The following is a 17,961-nucleotide window of genomic DNA, read 5'->3' as shown; positions in this document are numbered from 1 at the left end:
AAGATTATAAGCTAATGAATATTGAGTAAGCAGCTAAGTTAGGGTACTGAAGAATATTTAGTAAGGACTAAATATAGATAAGACTTGATTTCTACTGAACATTTTCATTGGTTTTATCATTTAAAAATGAATTGGTAGGCTATGGGCAGAGGGCCAAGTAATGCACAATGATGTAATGTTAATAGTTTCAGTTAACTTGATCAACAAATGTCAGGGCCAATTCTTTAGGCATCCACAGGTTACTGGCATAAATTTTTAGAATTCATCTGAAATTAAATTTCAGAAATAAAGTAAATATTTGCTATCAATTTTATATGATATGACTTAAGAATTTACAAGCCAGTTTCTATCACATATTGAAAAATTTAAATTCCTAATCATTACTTAGTCTGTACGATAGATATAAGAAAATCTGAATTACACTGTTGATACTGGGAAGTCATGTGAGTAACAAACTTTTCAAAACAGTCAACTATTGAAATAACTTTATTCCCATGGTCATGACCTCAATCCCTGCAGCATGACCAACTGGTGAAGCATTGGCCAGTATCGGCTTTAGAGGTGCTCCACAGAAATTAGATAACACATTTTTATAAAATAATAAAATTCAACCATCTCTAAAAGAGCAAGTGTATGGATCATCATTACCTTATATACTTATGTGTCCTGTTGTAACAATAGAAAAAAAATACTTTATGAACTTCTAATAAAGGTTAGATGAATGAAAACTCAAGAGATATGGGGATGATCAGAAGGGTTGGCTGCCATGGGGAGAAAATGATATGAGAAGCATCAGCAGGAGCTCAAGAAAATCAAACCAGTATTCATTGAAGCATAAAAAATATAGCACATTTTGGTTGCAAACAAAAACGATTCCACCATTTAAGCCTCTATGTGCCAAAATCCAACTGTACGATTTGAAATAAAAGCATATGAATTGCTGTCCCCAAAATAAAAACAAAAATATACATGTATTAGCAATGTGACTGGCAAACATTTGAGATGAGGGGGGCGGGTAAAAAAATAAAATAATAAAATAAAAAAAGAAGCTCACATAGCATCATCAGCCTGGCTGCAAAGCGTATTGTATCATGGCAAAGGAAAACCAGGAATCAGCTACAGCACTGGAAAACCAAGCTGCCACACGGCACTTGCGCAAGCCACGCTCTCTGCACATGAAGCCTACAACAGTGGACTTGTTATCATAAGACCCAGCGATGAAATAGCGAAATAGCATTGGAAAGGCATCAGGTTGGTAAGCCACTGGAGAGATCATTTGCAACAAAACACATGCAAATCCTGAGAAAGACACACCTTCCCCAGCAGAGGAAGGGGTTTTTACTTCTGGAGACACCTCCTTGACCTCTTTTACACTTTTCTCATGTGGGGCCCCTGCCGGGGCACTCTCTTCGGGAACTATTTGGGCCTCCGCACTAGACTCCATTTGGCCCTTACTGAGGCCTTTGGGTTGGTCTGAGGACTTAGCAGCCCCACACTCTTTCTCAGGAAGAGCAGCAGGTTTCTCTTCCTCAGCCATCCGACTCTCTAGCGTTTCTTCTTCTTAGGGATGAAAAAGATGTTGACATCATGACCACAGAACAATACATGAAATGACAGAAATATTACTAAAGGAACACTTTCAGCTCCATTAGAATGACCTCATGAAGACCTCAGCTGTCTTTTTTATTTTACCGTTTGGATGAACAAATTAATATTCTAATGCAACATACATTATGTACTGGTTGGAAAACTATGATGTATAATCTGCTAATAGTGATGACTTTTAAAGTCTCATTAAAAGGCAATTTATTTTAAAATTTGAGAGCTGAAAGGGTTGTATTGATTGATTACCCTTATTGGAAATGGCAGTAAGTTGCACGCATGTGGAAAGCTTGCTGGAAATAAGAGATGGTGCTGCCGGATAACAGATGGTTGTGAAAAGATGGATGTACTGATGTACTGAAAAAAAAAAGTCTTTAAATTTGTTAGACATGTGCTGTTTTCGCCAATGCAGGAAGCCCCTACATAAGAATTCCCGGCTGCTTTATTTAAAATGTGCAAACTTTGCTAAAGAAATCTTTGGGAATAAAAAAAGCCTTGCCTCAAAAGAATATCCAACCAACTACCTTAACAGCTTTATCACAAAGTCCACCAAATTTACTTAAAATACAATTTATTTAGCATTTACAAGGTAAGGGACTACCTAAGTCAAGTTATGTTAGCTTCATTGCATTATGATGTTGGAGAAAATGAACATTTTCAAGAAGTAAAATAAAATATGTTAAAAACAAGGTCAAGGTTAAATTTAAATCTGTTTAGAAAAGTCTACCTCTGGGACACAACTATTACCATATTGTTTAACTCCCTGAAATATCAGTAAATATCAGTTCATGTATAATTCTCTTTGACACTAAAGAAAAAATATGCACATTAGTAATAAAGTCTTATTTCTGTAATTCAAAACAAAATCATCAAGGAAAGATCATTGAGTGGCAATCAAACGGCCAAAATAACCACCCCCCAAACCATGTATATCAAATAAAAAAGTTAACATTTAAGATGTAAAGATAAACTTTTCAAGTTCATGAGTTATTGCACTAATTTGTTTCTCATTTACACTTGAAATGTCAGTAAAAATAAGTAAATCCCATTTTGTCACTTAAGGAATTAGAGAGAAGTATATGAGCTGTTTTATAGTTTTGTAAATGGAATATTCTTACAAAATTCTTATGAAATAATTGTGCATTGTTTAAATGGCCCTGAGGGAAAGACTACAGATAAGAAGAAAAGGAATTTTCTTTTTTTTTTTTTTAGAAATATTAATATCCTCAGAGAGAAACAGAGGGAGAGAGAGGGAAATAAAGAGCTACGTTATCTCTTCACATTTAGCACTCATTTTTATTTTTGTAATTTAATTATGGAATTTAAAGTAGCATTTTAAAAATTTAGATTCTAACTTGTTATTTTAGGAAAATTTTATAATGTCATAGATTTTGATTACAGTTAAAAGAATTTTAATATAACTGCACTATAATGTTACCTTTTTGAATAAAGTCTAATCAAGTTAATGTACATGTTTTCAAATCCATGTAGCTTTTTAGCTTTCCATTTTCTCATTTGGTATAAATCATATTTATTTCCACTACAATTGTTCCTTATTTAAAAACACACATATTTTAGAAATTTAGTTTAGAAGAACTTAGTTTCACTTAATAGGACTTATATTTCTTTATCGGAGAGCCTGAGCTATTGGTGTTCTGTTTTCAAAAGGGTCCTTGAAGACGCTTATTATGATGACTGTAGTTGGTGAGCTGTAAGCTTATTCCTTATTGCTTTAGAACTATCTGCTTTCATATTAAATATTGTCCCTTTTGGAAATAAACTCTTCGCCTAAGCAAAAATATATTTAGCTGTACCTTTTTTTTTCTTTACCAAAACTACCTAGTTAGAATGAAACATATTGCAACCCATCACCTACTTATTTTATCCTCACGATAACCAATTATACACTTGAGTCTCTCAGCTTTATAAGGCTAGAATGACAAAGGCTTTGAATCATTTCCTTCATTTTAGTCCAGCTCTACTGATGTGGGCCAAGATTTAGTCACCTGGGGAAGCCTCTGTAGTTTCTGTAGATGATTACATGATATGGGGAAGTACATTGTTTCCGTAACATTTATTCTGCTCTAAACAGATTCTTCATTCTTTCTCTTTTAAAGATCTATCATATTAATACAGCACTAAAAAGAAAGCTAATGCTATTTAAAGATACTATTTAATAGTAACATTATGTGTCTAAGGAGTAAAAAAATTATATTAAGAGTCATCTTGTTTGGTTTGGGTAAGGATATGTTCTTCCCCTGCTGATTATTGGCAGGGAGCAGAAAGAAGTCATACTTTAACAGAATAGTTTTTTGCTTCTCTCTCTCTCTCTCTCTCTCTCTCTTTCTTCTCAGAAGCAATGATACAGAAAAAGGAAGTGCTCACATGCCTCTAGTAAGGCTTCTTTTATATAAATTGTTAAGGCATTTGGATAGATTCAACTTATATAGGAACTTCACTTTCATGCAGAGAAAACAGGCTCCTATCCCTCCCACCCTGTATGAAGGCACACTTAACATGATGCAGGTGGTCAAAGCTGCAGGCCGGGGAGGAGGAGCAAAAGGAGACCATGCTTGGTTCACCTTTCTCCTGGCCTAAGTGGGCCTCTGCATTCTGCGCTGTGACACTGGGGAGCACACTAGAGGTGGTCCATTCTGAGCTGAACAAAGGATGCTCATAGTACTCCTCATCGGAATTGTAAGGGTCATCATCAGGCACAGACACCGAGATGGAGGGGGCTAGGAGTCTACGCCTCTCCCCGCTGGTGGTAGGTTCATGGCTGGGGAACCTGTGTAGAGGACCCACTTGATCCTCAGCCCCTTCATCTACAAACAGACACACAGGAAGAAACTGCAGGGAGAACTGGACAACACAGACACAAGATCAGATGGACGAGACAAACACCTACACAAGGACACGAAGGGCCACAGAAGCAGCACAGCAGGATGAAGGGAAATTAGCAAGATCAAGCTGATGGAGGATGGGAGACAGCGAATGTTTCATGCCTCAGTAACCACTCAGTTCCACCTATCCCTTAAGCAAGTTTGTCATTGATCTAAGTGAACCAAAAGCATTGACAGTCCTGCTGCAAAATAAAAATCATCTATACATTCCTCTCAAACAAGTCAGAATAACCAAGGAATCGTTGGAATAGAAACAAAGCCTTACAAAACAAATGCATTCTTTGGAAGAAATTCTTTCATGAAGATTAACTCTACTCGTGCTTATATCAATATATTTATAAGTTAAAAAAGAAGAAAGTTGTTAGGATTTAATGCCTGTAAGATTACGAAGAAAATAGTCCTGTTTAAAACATAGCCTTAATTTTCTAGGATGCACAAGTAGTTAGTGTTTTGGTTAATTTAATTCTAGTTAATAACGTTAACCAGAAAGTCATTTTTAATTTTAGTCCTGTTAAGAAAAATCTACAATGCATTATTCCTCTTCCCTGCCTTAATAAGAAATGAGCAGTCAGCATAGCTCTTTCTTTGGATGCTAAGGCTAATGTAGTACCTAGGGACATCATTTTAAACAGGGTTCTGATTTGCAGGGCAGAGAAAGTATACTGTTTTAAGAAAGCCTCTAATATTATAAACTTGTTTTCTTATGTTTTGTTTCCCTCCTGAAAGTTTAGCAGAGATACAATTAGCTGAAAATTTCTGCAGAGTCGGCTACAGATTCATCAAGACTTTATTCCATGTAGTTTCATTTGTACCACTGGCTCTTGGCTGTTTTTCATGTTTCAAATCTCTTATTGCATGTTTCTTATCGAAATGCTAAAGTAACTACTCTCATTTCTGTTCTTTCCTGTATCTTGCCTAGGAAATTTGCATTATTTAAATATATCTCCTTAAATATACAACTGTAGATCAGTCTGCTTAGCATTTGGATTCTTGTATAATTCAATGAGCACTTGGCTTCTGATGTGATGCAGACATTATATCTCAGGCCTATGTGGTGGTTACTAAATTTGCTAATCACTATTTATTTACTTATATTGAGAAATCAATTTAAAACTTCATGACTCTCAATAATAAGAACAAAATCTATAGTATCTATCTGTACAGTTTTTATTTATATCAGATTTTAAGAAGACAAAATTATACCATTAATTTGCAAATATACTATATTTTTAGGACAGTAACTTATTTTTGGCAACCAAGTGATGACAACTAGAAATAAGTCTGAAATCATGAGGATACTAAAATAACATTTTGTAGAGTGAATGCATTTAATCTTTCAAGCACATTATTTACTGATTGTTCCATGGAAGATGTTTCTGGATAGATGCTCAGAACTTTCTCAGCCACAATGCTTTTTATATCATGGGATAGCAGAAGCCTAAAATAACATTTGGTATTCTTAGTTCAACTCGGCACGATTTCGCAGCTGAGCAGATAATTGTCCAAGATCTGGCCTACAACACTGACTGAATCATAGCCCTGGCTTGTCACATGTCCTAGCCATTCATATTTCTCTCAGTGGATCTCTGGGGCTATAAACTCCCCATGTATGCAAGTTACTTCTAAAACTCCTGATATGTTCAATAGGGTACTTCCATGATCAATAAATGAAAATGGGATATGTTCCTCTCTGCTTTTCAACATTTATTTTCTGGGAGGTACCGCAGACTATAGTATAAAACTGAAGAATTTCAAGCTGAGAGTAAACCAATACTCATTGTTTTAACCTTTTGCAGATTCTGGCCATCTCTTTCTTGTTGTCATTGTTCTTTGTGAAAGTGCCAAAATTTAAAAACAGTCCAGAGCCTAGCTTCAGATCTATAGCATTTTAAAAAATGGTATTTTCTATTCTGAAAACTTTCACTCTAATCAGGAAACAACAAAAAGAATACCACAAAATTTGAAAGCTCCAGTGGAAAAAGTAGCTTCTTTGTAGTACTTGTCTGGCCTGGGACCAAGGCAACTTCAAAAAGAGTGTCTGGCAAAGTCCAATCTTCTCTTGGTACTGTGAGCTGTCTGTACTCCAAGTCTCTGTTTAAGACCTATAAGCCTAAAGTCCATCTACGTTGCAAGCTCTAGAGATATGCCGGGGAAGCTATGCTTTATGGGGACCAGGGAGGGCTAAGCCAAACAGGGCACTTGATTCTAATGATAATGATAGAAGACATTAGATTCTCATTCCTTATGGTGTTGTGCATGGCAGGTGCATCTGGATCACTCTCAATGGAGATGGAAGACATAATAATTTTAAATAAATAAATAATAAATGGAATATTTATTTTTAAGCTTTTTTTTTTTCTTAAAGGAAATTAGTATAGTAGCTTGTAACAAATAACTCTCATTTGAAGATAATTTACTTCCATAGTCTCACAGTAAGAACCTTGATAAGAAACAGCCTTAGTGATGTAGTGCAACCGTGATTGCAGAATTTAGATTTGGATTTGCATTCTGGATAAGACACTTATCCAGACATAAACCATGACATTTTGGGCAAAGGAGTGGAAATGAATATTATCTATCTTTGTGGGTTGCGGGGAGGATTAAATGAGAAGATATCTGTGAAAATGCCAAGCACAATGTCTGACTCCATACATCTTAGCATCTGTGTCTTCAGTGTACTCAAACAAGTTGTCAGGTACCTCTATTCTTTCCCCTCATTTAACACATCAAAGTTGGAGTTGAGAGACATATGAAAAATTAAATTTATTTCACAACAGTTTGCTGTTTGAGGTCAGGATTGAATGTATGCATCCTTTTACTAGAAGTGGGCATGCTTCTGGGGACTCTGCTTTTGCCACAGAATATTCTATTTCATTTAATAATGTGTTATGCTAAAAACAGGGTAACCTTATATACCTTGGACTTCCGCATAGTTCTTCTGCATAATTATAATCTTCAAAAATAAAGCTTACCTGCTTTCAATGGAGGAATAAACTTTACTTTCCCTAGTTTGCTTTCATTCAAACTTTTTTTTTTTTAATAAAGCATTTGAAAATTTACACTGGGCTAATGTAAGGTTTGCCATGTAAAACCCAGCCTTGGTATGCCAGCCTCCTTTGGAGACTGCATCTTGTGGAATGTTAGTGATTCGGTGCTTTTTGCTTGCTGTGGCATCACAGCATATGGTTGATGGCTGCTGGCTGCACTTACATTGTTCTCCACATTTCCAAGCCCTTTCCATTCTGCCAGCTTTTGACTGAGGACTCCTCAGTCTGCTGACTGTTACTGCTGCCCCAGAATGACATAAAGAGAAAACTACTTTCAGATGAGCGATGATTAGGTCACCACATCCATGACACAGGAAAACACCACCCTAGAATTCTGGAGCAAACCTAAAAGCGCAGAAAGAATCCTGGTTCTATGTTCAGATTATTCCATACCTTCACAGCCTTCCAAATTCTAATAGCTCAGTCCAAATGACAACTATTATGATTAGGCCAAAAAGAAAAAGGAGGTTAATTTGAAAACATCATAACCAGTACAGTTTTGGTTTACTGTACCATAGTTCCTTTTCTAAGTGTGCAGCTTGTTTCATTTTTTTTGATCAAAATCCCTTGTAAATGTTTTCCAGAATAAGCACATGTCCTGGGAATTACTAATATTACATTAATTATAATAAATATTCATAAATGATAGTAATTAACATTTTAAATTATTTTTAGTGGAAGCTCTCATGCTTTCCCTTTGGGAAAGAACAGCTTTAAAAAGTTTGATAATTAATAAAAAGAAAGTGTATCCTCAAAATCGCTGAATTAATCTAACAAAAGAGCTTTCTTCCATTTGTACAAAAGGATCAGACTGCAGCAGTCACTACTCCCTCAGATTAAAGTTGCTTTGAGGGTATCAAGGAGGGTAAATAATCCGCTAGATAAGGCAAAAAAATCCACCTGCTCCCTTTCCACCTGACCTGCTATAAGCAATATATTGATGGAATTTGGGCTGAGTATTTACAAACTACTTGGTTTGAAAAATTGAACAGTTCAATCCTGTCTTGTGACTTGTCACTAATTTATTTTCTGACAAAACTAAACTTAAAAAATACTTGTATATTACTTAAGTGTGGCTTAACATAAAAGACAAGCAGTAGTTTGTCTATACCACAAATCTTTTACATATTTAAGGTGAGAATATTATCTGGTCTTTATAGAGGTAGAGTTTATAAAATATATACATCTATTTTTCTCAAATCTCAAAAAATGGGTATACATTTAAAAGGAAATAATCAGAACTTCAGATAGTTCAATGCTTAAAAAATTAAAAATACAAGTTTGGCTTGAAAATAACTTTGAATTACTTTCAATAAGAGGTTAGTTGGTGTTTTCCTTGAATATCTTGAAACAGCTTGAAGAAAGTAATTCCAAAATATTAGGGAACTCTGGAAAGTTGACACCTAAGTTACCCAAATGTGAAGGTGATTCTACATTTTATTTATTTATGCTTTCATTATATCCATCATATTGCCCTACAGGAAGCAGGCTGGGTGAATTCCCAGATGGATGGGGGGCACTGCTTCTTTCCTTTCTGTTCCAAATTCCATATACAGTAAGAAGATTAAATGACTTGACCTCAAGCTGACTTTTGGAGTAAACCTATTCTGTCAACATCATATCCCTCTCTGGGTTAAGAGGATTCTCTGATGCTTGAAAAGCTTTAAGTAGGAGCTTAAAAACATTTTCCATGGCCTGAAGGAGGTACAAGGGTCATGTCAGGCTTCCCCCTGCATTCAGAGTGAAATCTAGGCCACTGACCCCAGCTGACCACGGCTTACTCTCACACTCCCCTCCACTGCTCTACTCTTTCTCACTACCCATTAGCCACGGACCACCTTCAGTTCCTGGGCCACTTCATCTTCTTGGGCACCTGAGCACCCTTGTGCTTTTTTCTATCTTTGTTTGGCCAACACTTTCTCCTCATGCTTCTGGTCTTAGCTACTTACCCATCCCCTCACCTCCCAATAAAATAAGATTTCCCTTGTAATATTTTAAAGCTCCCTATTCTTTTCCTTTTCAATGCTAATCCAATTTAAAATTATTGGTAAGTTTATTTATTGGATTCCTGTTCTTCACTAGATAGTGTTTGTTTTATTTGTTTATTTATTTATTTAGAGACAGAGTCTTGCTCTATCTGGAGTGTAATGGCGCCATCTTGGCTCACTGCAACCTCTGCCTTCTGGGTTCAAGTGATTCTCCTGCCTCAGCCTCCCGAGTAGCTGGGATATAGGTGTGCGCCACAATGCCTGGCTAATTTTTGTGTTTTTAGTAGAGACAGGGTTTCACCATGTTGGCCAGGCTGATCTCGAATTCCTGACCTCAAGTGATCCGCCCGCCTCGGCCCCCCAAAGTGCTGGGATTACGGGCTATAGTGTACTCTTTAAAAGCAGGGATCATGTCATTTTGTTCACTAGTATATACTCAGAATTTGAAGAGTACCTGAAATATTGTAGGACTCAGTAAATATGTGCCCAGTGAATGGATAAACACAAGGTCAAAAGGAACTTTTCATACATATAAATTAAAAGATTAAATCACATTAACTAATAATCATTGGCTGCTATGCACTGATTATTATCCGTAACATTTCTTTTATTCCTCAGAAAAATTTAATTTGTTTATTATTTCAGGCAGTAAATTGGGGAAAAAAGGGCTCAATTTAAGAAAGAAAAACCTTGCTAAGATAAATTTAGGTTTATAAATATGTAACAAAATAAAATTATATTAGAGTTGATAATATATGGTTCACTAATTCAATTTTTTATATTTAGGAAGTCAAAGAATATTTTAAATGGACCTAATTACAAATGATAAAAAGACAAGTCTTTTAAAATAAATGTTCTTCAGTCTTAAACACAGTAAAAAGGAAAAAAAAATGTGTGAATGAATAACATAAACACTTCTAAACTCTGGTTTTAATATATGAAAACTAAGTAATATTGAAACAACAATGGAGCCCTAGTTCTCCTCTGCCTTTTCTTATAACTCTCAAACAATAAACAAAGGTTAACTGGTCTAAGAGAACCAGTAATTGTTCCCTTTTAAGTAGTGCCTTTCATCTCAAATTCTGAATGAATATTCTTCAAAGGCATCTTTTTGTTTTATCAATGAGAACTGAAAAGCTGACATGACATTCCATGGTGAGTAAGTTCATAAAAAGATCCATGGACAATAACAGGTCTCAACAGGAAAGAGTCATGAGCTCAGCTTCCAGTTCAATGCTCTCAACATCAGATTCATTCATTAACTTCTTCATTTATTAATTAATAATTATTAAATTTGCTACAGGTCAAGCCCTGGGGAAGGTCTTGGCAATATTATAGTGAGCAAAACAGATAATTCCGGACACTTTCATAAGGAAATGTTGATTTCATTGATAAATCTGACTCCTACTATTATGGAGATTACATTTATATTTATTTTAATTTTTGTTCAGTCACTTACAAGGTAGAATTGTATCTTCCTGTTAAAGCATTCTAAAGTGAATGGGTTCTCTACAGTTATTTTAGCAACTGAACACAAAATTATCTTCCTTAATCAAGCAGATTTCTTTTATTTACCAAATTCCTCTACTTTTGCTTTTATAAAAATAAGTGATTATTTATTTAAAGTCTTTGTTTCTTCTTCATTATTTGAAACAGATAGCTCCAAAGCTTGGTCACATACTAACCAATACCAAAGTCCAGAGCTTACTGATTGAAGTTCATTGTTCACTCTTTATCAGAAGACAAATCCTGAAAAGTCCAATAGGCCTTACCTTCCTCCACTGTGACAGTCTGTTCTGAGGCAGGTGATGGGGGTGGAGAAGGAGGCAGATTAGCTGTTTCTTCAGCTGCTAAAGATCAAACAATGGAAAAATGAGATGCAATAATTAATCCTTTTAGGCTGGTAGATGTGTAGGAAGTTCTGCCATTTGTAAAAAGACCTTTCTATAAAATTCAGAAAAAGATTCAATAGTAAGCTGCATTTGATTTATTTTTAGGCCCATTACCTGATTCATGTATTTTTGAAAACCTAAAAAATAAGATAAGCATTTGATATTCTCGCAAAAAGTGATTTTATCATCTCTAGAAAAACAGATTAGAGATGCCTGCTAAAATTCCATCATTACTCTCATTAATGTGTCTACCTGTTCAATTAATAAAATATTTCATTTTGGCCCTAATTTACCATATGAAAACACACACAGGCAGGCAGACGTTTTTAGTCTGGATTCAGCTACTGACTGAAAAAACTATTAGAACTCTATTGTTCAACTGCTCAATCTGGAAACGTGTTATCTTGACCACTCATAGTTATTTTAGGGGACATATTTTTTAAACCTTTTGTTCACTGAGTCTAATTTCAAAACCCATCTTCTGTATGTATTCTCAGAAAAGGAAAAATAAACTTTCATAGCCTGAGCAAACTTTCAGACAAAAGCCATGTGCTGAGTAAACTTCTGGTCTTAGCAATCGATACACGTGAAGACGAACCAGAGAAAAATGTTCTAAAAGATGTAATTCATTTACAGTCAATCTAAGTTTTATTTTTCAAGACACTTACATGATTTGTGATCCCCTCATATGACAGTAAGAAATTTCAAAAGGAAATATTTCTCAATTAAGGCCAGTGGTTAAATCTATTTAAAATATTAGGGGAATTTCAATTTCATAAAGTAGTTAGTAGAGGCAGCTTTGGGATGACAGGTGACTTTTTAGTTCCTTATCCTATGGGCTTCTGCATGGTGTATTTTAAGATTTCAAGTTTTAAAAAATTGAGTTTTCTTTTCTTTCAAGGAATAAAAGTGAACAATAAACTGAAGGTTAATGTTTTAGATTAGATAATTCTTTATCTATGTGTTTTAAGAGAAAAATAGTCCTTAATAATTAAAAAATCCCACAGTACTAAAAATACTGAGTGTATTCTAAGTTACTATTTTGGGAGGGAAGATTATTTTTATTATTTACTTTTTAATAGACAATTAAAGGAATACTGATCAAAAAATCAAATATCACGGATATATTAGACTGTAAGAGAGGGAAATGGATATGTGCTATTTTTAGGCCTTTAAAACCATACCTTTCTATGACTTGCGTGTATATACCTGTGAAATAAATATATATATTGAATTTAAGACAGTCTCCTTTCTTGTATCTCTTCATGTATATACATCTATCTATCTATCTATCTATCTATCTATCTATCTATCTATCTATCTATCTATCATCTATCTATGAGTAGGGGCAGCAAGGCTTTGACTGAGAGTGTTTCCTTTGGCAAGCGTGCATTACATGACTTGCCTGGCCTAGAGGGCATTTGTCTTGTTACTAAGGGAGAGAACAGCACTCTCTCAGCGCCCTTAGATGAACCAAGTGAAGTTCAGTACTTCATGTAAGATACAAAGTCATTCATGATTATAACAAAGCTCTGGCTATAGGTTTTGTGTAGTCAGTTCAGGAAGACCCAAACAAGGCTACAGTATAATCATTCACCAAAACCTGTAAAGGGAAATAATCATCTCTTATGAAAGTTTTAGTATATTATCTTTATGGGTGGAGCCATGAAATAATGCATTGGCTTTATTTTAACAATAACTATTTCTAGTGGTCCGGAAAATGAAAAAATTAAGGGCCCCTTAGGGAAAAGTCTAACTGTAAGCTCACTCCTCTAACTAAAGACTATGCAAACACTACAATGAACCAGTGGGAAAAGATGAAAATAGGTCCTAGTGCATACCCAGTTAAGGTGTCTGATGAATGTTACATGTAAGGATGAAGTACAAGATATGGCCTATCTTTTGAACATGAAGACTTTGTCCTGTGATCAGGGTGCAACAGACACAGTGCCTGACCTGAGGATCTTCTCATTTACCTAAAGGCAGAGCTGCAGTCTGGTCTTTATGCTGAGCTTCTTTCTCTTGTTCACCTTTCAGGACTGCTACAGCCTCAGCAGTGACTACTTGAACTATCCTTGCAGACACCTCCTCTGTAATAAACAGTAACAAAATAAAATATAATGATGAGAAGTCTGAAACAGAAAGCAAGAGGAAAAGTAACTAAACAGTATAGTGGGTTAGAATTCCATTTTCTTCCCCCTAAAAAGTACAATATACTTTTATAATTGCAGAGAAAACATAAACACATATATACAAAAAAGAAGAAGAAGAAAAGAAGTTGGTATTCTAGGAGCTAAGCTAAGCAAGCAAAATGAGCACAGAACTGAGAAAAAATACTTATATGGTATTTGAACATTTTTTTTTTGGCTTCAACAACAGAAATTTATTTTCAACTCTGAAATCTATGACATCTCTGTAATAAAATGAATGTTTGTATCCCCTGCCCCCAAAGTCATATGTTGAAGTCTTAACCTCCAATGTGAAGGTAATTGGCACTTTATTTTGTAAAAGCTGTTTACAAAAATAGAAACAATTTAATTTCTTTATACCTAGTAAAACAAATTCAAGGAGAGAAGAGAGGATTCATTTTGAATTTAACTTAAATTTGTTTTATAGTTTTCTTATACTATTCTAAAAATGTAATTTATATAAGCTTGTGTGCTTGATATGCAGAAATATCATTATTTAAAATATGAAAACATGCCTCAAAATGTATATTTGTGGTTAAATAGCATTATCCAGGATCAGTGAAAATAAGATAAATTGTAAACAGGCAATGATATGTCAGATGGTCTCTTTCTAAAGAACTATGATTTTTCTAGATAGTAGATGTTTTAAAGATCTTTAAAGCCATATGACATAAAATCATCTCAGTTTCATTTTTTTTAAAAAAAAGAGGGTTCAAAATTAAAATGATCAGTCTGTGAGATGCCAAATAACTAGTTTTTAGCGTCCCTGACTATTATAATGTTCTTTCTCCTAAGCAGAACAATGGAAGAAATAACAAACACATAATCACAAAACTTTCTAACAGTCATGAGTGAATGACTAACAGAGATATATCAACTGTTTTAATGGTATGAAGGAAACATACTCACTCTCAGACCTGCTTAGCTATCTGTGTATCTAAAATACATCATTGTAATTCCATTCCTGATTATAGCTGGAAGCTATGTAACAAGTGATTAGCCATAACTGAGCAACATCCATCTATCTATCTATCTATCTATCTATCTATCTATCTATCTATCTAATCTATCTACCTAATATATCATCTATCTACCTATCTGCCTGCCTACCTACCTATGTATCTCATAGACCATGTTAGATATTGTGAGAATTTACCTTTAGAAGATGACTATTTTATTTCTAAGAGATAATACTATCTTATTAGCTGTTTGTTTTAGTGTTGGAATAGAATTTTTCAGTTACACCAGTTAAATAAATAACATTAACAGTCATCAAAGCATCATGAGGAAGATTATCTGCTATGCTACTCAGTGAAGAGGGCAGTAGAGAAGAAAGGGCTGTTTGTTTTCATAAAGCCAGGCTACTGGGTAGGGTTTCTCTGAACATTCTCTGAAGGGCTGGGCTCCTAAAGTGATGTTTTTTTTTTTCATGGGAAAGAGTACACAAAAAGGGCTACAGAAAATTAAATTAACTGTAAAGATATTGCTTAGACGTCTAAATTGTTTAATAATGTTACAAAAAGAATTATTTTAGGTTTTGAGAATCGCCACTTACATATATTAATTTTTAATGCAATTAAAATATATAAAAATCAGTAGAGTGAGGTAGCCTCTTCTAGCACCCCAGTGATTTATGGAAAATTGAGTATAATAAAGAGGTGGAACAATCATGGCAGAAATTGGGATATATATATAGGACCTTTATGTTTTCTGGATCATTCTTGCATCTTTCTATTAGCATGTATGCAAACTGTAGTATCTTCCTATGGCATTTAGTACATCTCACACAGAATTGTCCTGGTTCACATGGCTTATCTCCCACACTATGTAAAGTTTCCCAAGTCAAGGACTCTCTTCTGTTATTGTTGCAATTCTAACTTTTAAGTTCAGGGGTACATGTGCAGCTTTGTTACAGAGGTAAACTTGTGTCTTGGGGGCTTGTTGTACAGACTATTTTATCACCCAGGTATTAAGCCTAGTACCCATTAGTTATTTTTCCTGATCCTTTCCCTCCTCCAATCCTCCACCTTCCAATAGGCCCCAGTGTGTATTGTTCCCCTTGATGTTGATGTGTCCATATGTTCTCATCATTTAGCTCCTACTTATAAGTGAGAACATGCAATATTTGGTTTTCTTTTCCTGTGTTAGTTTGCTAAGAATAGTGGCTTCATCCATGCCCTGGCAAAAGACATGATCTTGTTCTTTTTTATGGCTGCATAGTATTCCACAGTGTGTATGTACCACATTTTCTTTATCCAGTCTATCATTGATGGGCATTTAGGTTGATTCTATGTCTTTGCTATTATGAATAGTGCTGCAATACACAATTCTTGAAGCTTCTCTTACTGAGTTTTACTCAGATTGGATGCTTAACAGGATTTTTTTTTGACAGAATGGAAAATTAATATGAAAGGTTTTGTTCATAATGTTTACAAAAATTCAGAAATAAGTCATGCTTGTTACTACATTTAGTAACCTTAAAACCTCAAATTATCTTATTTACTCTATTATTAAGAATTTGATATATATATATATCAAAGCAGTATTTCTTAAAGGGGGATCCTGCATTCTTGTTTAACTATTGATAAATATTTTTAGAGCCTGAGAGCGTTTTACATGTATTAATTTTTTTTAGATTGGGAAGATAATCCAAAATAAATAAGTATCCATTGGTTATATGAGCAAATTATAACAGAGCAATTCTACATTATTTCAGTCTTTTTCTTTGGTATTGTATTTTAGGTTACAGTTTTGATACCATGGAGAATTATTTTAAATGTTGAGAGCTAATAAGAAAGGAGCGGTGGATTTAATACATAAAGGATGCAGTCATACAAGTGTAGCCCAAATAACATTGTGGTACACTGTATAAATAGACTTTGAAAATAGTTGAAACAGAGACAAAAGGAGAATAGAAGTATTACTTGTCTCCGGTTCAGTATAGAAATGTCCAACTTAAACAAAGGCACGGTATCAGCCAGTACTATATTTCAATCGTGAGTGATAATTTAGTTTCAGCAAAGCAGTATCATTTATTGTAGATGAGAAGCAGCAGAGAGTTTGAATATTACTGGTTTCGTTGTTTTGGAGAAAATGAATTTATAAGTGTGTTTATGTCCCATAATGGAATTAGAACTCATGAATAAGTTAATTTTATTTTTGTACATTTTTAACCAAAAGTTGTAAAAAAAAAAAAACAAAAAACAAAAAAAAACTTAATCCGAGGGAGAATTGATAAATTTTTTCTTCTTTGAAGGAATTTAAGAGAATTTGAGAAACATTATTTTAGCATAGTCAAACAAGCTGTTGGCTTAACTGACATATTATCTTTAGGATTTTTTTAGAAAATAATATTGTTAAACTTTTTCAAATAGGGCATAACACATTTTATAATATAAAGTTCACCAGTGAATTTAGGAAAACAGGAGCCTAAGAATGTTCTGGGAATTTCAGTTGGTCCAATTAATTGAAAATCTTCCTCTAAGTAAGGGCTGCCATTAGCAGAGACAGAAGCATTCTTAAGGAAGGAAGAAATGGGCTTCTTTCCCTGGAACCCTCATCAGCAGATCTACTGGGTGAGCGTCATCCTTATAGCATGGCTCCTGGGGACACGAGCAGATTCACTCAGGGTTTGTGTAAAGTTCAGGGCAGATTAACGATAAAGTTTCCAAACAAACTCAGAAGACAAGGAAAGACAGTCACAAAATCAGACCTAGAAAAATATAAATGTAATGATTATGATGTGTGTGATTATATATATAATTTCTTCACTGAGTCTACATTTGTCTATTAAATGCCTCATCCATCCATCCATCCATCCATCCATCCAGTCTTTCTATATATTTAGGGGATTACTGATTGCTGTTTTTTGTTTGTTTGTTTGTTTTTTACAGTACACATCAGAGGGAATCTCACAGACTTTAATTCAGAAAAATGTGGGTACAAATTCCAGCATTGCTACTTTCTAGTTATTTCATACTATGAAATGTGCTCAATCTCATTTTTCTTTGATGCCTTATCCATAAAATGGAAACAATTTTAGTACCTGTCTCAGAGGTTGTTGTGGGGACTCAATTACATAATTATATTAACAAGCTTGCCACATAATTATATAACTGCCTGGAATACAAATAAAATAAAAACTTCCAGATAGTCCTTCACCAACGCATCTTTATTTTCCCCTAGTCATGTATTTTTCTGAGTCTTCTACTTCAATATTTCTGCTTTAAAGAAAGAGCAATCGTGATATGCACTAAAGGTCAGCCCAACTAGGCTATTGTTATTATAACCATCTGAAAATATAGTTAATCCAATATCACTGATGTTGATGGCTACGTTAA

The 17,961-nt window shown here is 34.5% G+C and overlaps 1 protein-coding gene across 39 annotated transcripts in view; it reads right to left on the bottom strand.

Annotated features, from left to right (window-relative positions):
* Positions 1 to 17,961, bottom strand: part of LOC105481123 (microtubule associated protein 2) — a 315,665-nt gene that overhangs the window by 42,878 nt on the left and 254,826 nt on the right. For 16 of the 39 annotated variants that reach the window (XM_011740418.3, XM_011740420.3, XM_071073889.1 and 13 more), the window contains 2 exons: positions 13,409 to 13,522; positions 11,313 to 11,390 (listed from right to left, as the gene is read on the bottom strand). In XM_011740418.3, coding sequence (XP_011738720.2) covers positions 11,313 to 11,390; positions 13,409 to 13,522 — 192 coding nt within the window. Of the gene's footprint in view, positions 1 to 1,314; positions 1,561 to 11,312; positions 11,391 to 13,408; positions 13,523 to 17,961 lie in introns of all 39 variants that reach the window. The other 23 variants (XM_071073883.1, XM_011740412.3, XM_011740414.3 and 20 more) reach the window with 4 other exon arrangements.

This window comes from Macaca nemestrina, chromosome 11 (assembly GCF_043159975.1).
Source record: "Macaca nemestrina isolate mMacNem1 chromosome 11, mMacNem.hap1, whole genome shotgun sequence".
Taxonomy (NCBI): Eukaryota; Metazoa; Chordata; class Mammalia; order Primates; family Cercopithecidae; genus Macaca; species Macaca nemestrina.
Note: the sequence above shows the minus strand (reverse complement) of the source record. Positions and strands in the feature narration are given on the sequence as shown.